The sequence below is a fragment of the Cebus imitator genome, unplaced genomic scaffold (genome assembly GCF_001604975.1).
Source record: "Cebus imitator isolate Cc_AM_T3 unplaced genomic scaffold, Cebus_imitator-1.0 Scaffold814, whole genome shotgun sequence".
NCBI classification, from domain to species: Eukaryota; Metazoa; Chordata; class Mammalia; order Primates; family Cebidae; genus Cebus; species Cebus imitator.
In genome coordinates this window covers 71,874-77,329 of record NW_016108129.1, presented here as the reverse complement: position 1 = coordinate 77,329, position 5,456 = coordinate 71,874, and the positions used below count along the sequence as shown (strand labels likewise).

At 39.6% G+C, this 5,456-nt stretch overlaps 1 gene segment (V, D, J or C); it reads right to left on the bottom strand.

Annotated features, from left to right (window-relative positions):
- Nucleotides 1–3,673: 3,673 nt before the first annotated feature.
- On the bottom strand, nucleotides 3,674–4,222 carry LOC108297568. The segment is given in 2 exon segments: nucleotides 3,674–4,002; nucleotides 4,104–4,222. Coding segments are annotated over 2 exon segments (375 nt in total).
- Between the last annotated feature and the right edge of the window lie 1,234 nt (nucleotides 4,223–5,456).

Here is a 5,456-nt window from a genome sequence, read left to right as displayed (position 1 = left end):
GACATATGTGGTTATTACTAATGACAACTGAGCCTGGATACGAGGTCATGTTATAATGCTAGTGGGGTGTCATAGCAACAAAAACTGAAGCAACAAATATTTAAATGAAATGGCTTTGAATATCACTAGTAGTGAACATGCCAAGACAAATCAGTTACCACAACCAGGAGAATAATTCATGACCTCTCTTGGGATTCATGCTGAGAAGATATAAAATTTCCATTTAATGGCTCATTCCCACACTCATAAAATGGTTTAGATAACAATCTGAGAACAGAGTGTGACCTTACAGAACGTGGAGGCCAAGCATTTGGGAGAGGAAGAGTCTGTGTTGGAATTGTGAGAAGGGGAAACCTGAACTTTGCAGAGAAGCAGCAGTGATCAAAGGTAGAGCTGGATTCACTCAAGTTTGGTGGCAAATACAGTAAAAATGGGTTTCTCTGCCCTCATTTATTTTTTGTTCTCAAAACTCCCTTGGAAGTTTAGTTGTAAACATTGAGAATTTACCTAAAACTCAATCATGGCAAGCAATTTTACACTGAAGAAAGAGGTAACAATTTGAGATAATTGAATTTAGGTTATAAAAATTAATTATTAAAAATTCAATGTTAGTCTCTAGTAATTTATATCATAAAATGCTCAGCCTCATGAAAGGAGTCCTCTTATCCTATCAAGGAAGAATGTCCATGTGGGCACATGGTGCAGTCATGGAGATCGGGGGCATGGGCTGTCCGGGCTTTCCTGGTCCTTCAGAGGAAAATTGCAGAATCTTCTCCTCCCTTATTCCCAGCAGATTTTATACGTGTGTGTAACCCTTGAGGGTGCCATTCCCATGTCACTGCACAATAGAAGTCAAATGGGGCATGAAGCTGACATGCTGGGTGTAGAATTGGGTAAAGAAACTACCTGCATACATGAACTGTTGCATTATCCAGGCCTGGAGCCTCTCCCATCCAGGCTTTGCATTTTATTAGTGACTTTGTGTTGTTTAGTCAGTACAATTTTTATTTTTAACTTTCTAATGAAATAGCATCCCATAATAATCTAGAGGCATGAAGATTACAAAATAATTTATTTGGAAATTAACCCAAGTTCCAGGTGAGGTCATAGTTTGTGGTGATAGTGAGACAGGGAGAAGCATGGCTGGAAATGATGAATGTGCTTATAAATGCTTCATGTTAATGAGGAAGACTCTATACACCAAAAAGATTTAGACACTCTCACTGAGAACCTCGATCTAATATTATTTGCTACGACTTGCATCTCAATAGTAAAATTCTAGGTTTTATCTAAAGTTGCTGTTACTAATGTAAGCTTTCATTTAGAACATAGTTCCTATGTGATGTAAAATTAACCCAGATGGCAGAAGTGATTGTATTTATTAGAACTTTCCAGGCTGGCGCAGTGTCTCATGGCTGTAATCCTAGCACGCTGGGAGGCTGACACAGGGGAATAATGAGGTCAAGAGATCAAGGCCATCCCGGCCAACATGGTGAAACCCCATCTCTACTAAAAATTCAAAAATTAGTTACGCTTGGTGGCACATGCCTGTAATCCCAGCTACTCAGGAGACTGAGACAGGAGAATTGTTTGAACCAGGGTGTCAGAGGTTGCAGTGAGATCATGCCACTGCATTCCAGCATGGCAACACAACCAGACTCCATTTCAAAAAGAAAAAAAAAAGAACTTTCCGATTTTTCAAATTTGGAAATAAGCATGTTTTGGGGCAGTGCATGGCTTTGGTTTGGTTTGTAAACAAGAAAGTATATTGTATACTCTGGAACACCCACCAAAGTGGACAAATTAGGGAACTCTTAGAATCACGAGTTTATCCCAGATTCCTGGAAAATATAAAGCTGGAAGTCACTGCAAAAAAAAAAAAAAAACCCATAATATTGAAGCTAAGACAAGATTACATTCTCAGAAGATAAAACTACTGAAAGAGTCACAGTAGTTATCAAAAAATACCACTGCTTATCCACTGATTTTAAGTGAAAATGATTGAAAAACATCTAGTTATCAACTTTTCTTAGACAACTTGTGCCAGATGATTACAAATGAATATTTGTATTTCAACTGTACATTTTATAGACAAATTGGTTATCAGATTAGACAAGCACTTTGGGGAAATGTAGAAAACACAGTAGCGGTCAGTTCTTGATGAGGAGTGACCAGCTAACCACAAAATCCTGGGAGAACTCTAAGATTGGGACCTAGGCAGCAACAAAGCCATAGGGCCCTCTAGACACACTTAGGCAAACTTTCCTCAGTTTTCACCCTTGAGGGGATGTGAATGTATTTTATTTATCACCTATCTGTGTTCTTCATGTCTTCAAATAATTCCTTGACAAAAGCCTACAGCTTATTCAGCATCCACTTCCCACTTGGCACATGCAGTGGCCCCTGGCACCCGGCTCATCCTTGGCACTGCTCCATTCCATGGTTCTGAATGGGAGGGTGGGGGCTCTGGAAAAAATAATTGTAAGAGATAAATTAAAAGAATAATCTCTAATAAGGAGATGTCAGCATTCCATCTCAGAAAAAATTGAAAGTATGTAACACATACAAAGTCCTCAGAAGAAACTTTGAAGCCCAGGAAGGGTCTCATGTATGTTGTTTTGAAAAATCGAAGCAAAACATAATGAAATTAGGTGTTTCTGTGCTTATCTGGCACGACAGCATGTTGAAAAAACTGAAGAGCCAGGTAATCCTGAGGAGGTGGCCTAATCCAAGGAGACAGAGGCTTCAAGTTCTAGGGACACACATGGTTTGCCTGCTTCTGCCCATCTAGGAGCTACTTGCTGAAGCCTTCAGAAGACCAGAAGGTGAATGAATTTCTCAAGGCAATCTAATCACACCTGAGCAGGGAGAAAAATTCATGATGTAGGATGGATTCAAAAATATGTAATTAAAATTTTATTAAAAATTGAGAAATTTTTGTTGTATATATTTATAGGGTACAAAGCTATATAATGATTTATGAATGCAATATGGAATAATTGAATCGAGGTAATTGACATATACATCACCTCAAATCCTCAAATACTTATGTTTTCGTGTGTGTGACAAGGAAGTTTGTAATTTGTTCTTGGCTATTTTTAAATAAGCACTACACTATCTTTAAGCTTACAAATAGACATCAATTTATGTAAACTATAGAGAATGGCTGAAATCAATTGTGGATTACTATAATTTATATTTTGTTAATCATTAAGTTTCATTCTTTAGGACATATTTCATAATTATTTTATAGTAAATATAAAAGACTACAGATATATGCATAAGTCTGCGTATACATATTTCTACGAATGTAAATTTATGTCCCCATAGCTATGCAGTTGCTGATATCAACAGATATTAATAAAACTCTAGAAGAATAAGTGCGAATTAATAGGAAAAATTATTTCTTGAAGGTATGTATTTTTAAAAAATACCCCACACATAAATTTAAAAATTACCAAAACACAAATCTCAATAAAAACTCGTGAAAATTAACCACAGTAAAATATGACTATCTCATAAGACTGCTTAGTCTTGCAAAAACAAGCCTGCCTCCTGCAGTTAAGAAATGGATCCACCCCTTGCACCTGCTCCTGGGGCCTGCCCCGTTCTCGGTGGTCCCGAGCGCCCCCTGGTGGCCCCACGCGCCCCCGCAGGAGGTTTGTGTCCGGGCTCACTCGGTCCTCCCCTCACTGTGTCTCGCACAGTAATACACGGCCGTGTCCTCGGCTCTCAGGCTGCTCATCTGCAGATACAGCGAGTTCTTGGCGTTGTCTCTGGAGATGGTGAATCGGCCCTTCACGGAGTCTGCGTAGTTTGTGCTATCTCCATTATGATTAATTTGTGCGACCCACTCCAGCCCCTTCCCTGGAGCCTGGCGGGCCCGTTTCATGTCGTAGTTGCTGAAGGTGAATCCAGAGGCCGCACAGGAGAGTCTCAGGGACCCCCCAGGCTGGACCAAGCCTCCCCCAGACTCCACCAGCTGCACCTCACACTGGACACCTGCAAACACAGAGACACCCTTGTCATTAGCTGCCACACATATCCACTGTTCCCCTCGCTCATGTCCACACACTTAGTATCTCTAGTTCTCCATAAATCACCTTTAAAAATAGCAACAAGGAAAACCCAGCTCAGCCCAAACTCCATGGTGAGTCCTCTGTGTTCAGTGTTGATCACTGAATGGAAACACCTGGGAATTCTGGGGCTGGGCTCCTCTCCCAGAGCTGCAGGGTCAGGGCTGGGCTGGCTTTTATGAGCAGAGGGAGGGCCCAATTTGCATGTCTCCTGCTATATAGCAAGTTCCCGGGTGGGGCGGCTGAGGAGAGGGCAGGGCCCAGAGCAGATGAGAGTGTCCTGGAAAACATTGGCCGTAATCCTGTCTCTCAGGAAAATATGTCTTCAGATTATGTGATTGTGCCTTGATAACCATTTAGCAGTCATCATCTTATTTTACTATTACATATTTGCCGACTATGTTTAATTTGAGTGTCAATGTTACATTTTTAGAGAAGATAAATTACATACAGAACAGAGCAGTTGTGCAATGTGTCCAGTATCACACATCGGGACAGAATTAGCCACATTATCTGGCCTGCGTCTTTTAACACTGGAAGAGACTGCTCCCCTGAGACAGCTCCAGGGCAGTGTGGGACATTCCCAGTGAGGGTTTCAGGGTGTCCCACTTGTCATAACAACTTTAATTAATTTTGCTTTTTGTTGGGTTTACCTGAAATATACAATCAGTGTTCACATGTGTGTACTTTAAGGAGTCTGTGATTATTCAAGTGCCAATATTCATCTTTCTTTCTCTTTCTCAGGCAATAGATTCATTTTTGTTGCAGCTTTATTAAAAAATCAATCAATAGTCAAATTAATAGTTCAGCACTTGGAAAATGTTGATATATGTGTGCAGACACTGAACCAGCACTTCAATCATGTTGTCAGCAATTAAATTAACCTCTATTTTTTCCTCCCACTTCTCTGTAGTTTTGTTTCGCCACCTTGTTACTCTCACCACCCTATTCTCAGAAAAATTCAGATCTTCTCCATGTCAATTTTGAATAGTTTCATCTTCTACAATTTACACAAATGAAATCACATGAAATTTGCTGTTAATTATTTAGCTTCCTTCACTCAGCACGATTATTCGATAATGTCCCTGTGTTTTTATGTGAATGAGGCATGCCTTGATTTCAATGGTTCCTTGCATTTCAGTACATGAATATTTCTCAAATTCTTTAAAACTGCACCAAATAATGCACAGTTGATGTGTTGTCTTAGTTTCTGAATTTTATTTAGAAAACCAATATGAAGCATGGGAATGTAAAAAATGAGAAAATGATGATCTTATTCTGACCTCATTAACAAAAAACCTAAACAACAACAAAAATATTAACCTTTCAGCACATCTGAGTTGATGTCGCAGAGAAAAAAAACCTAATGTCTGAGAAAAT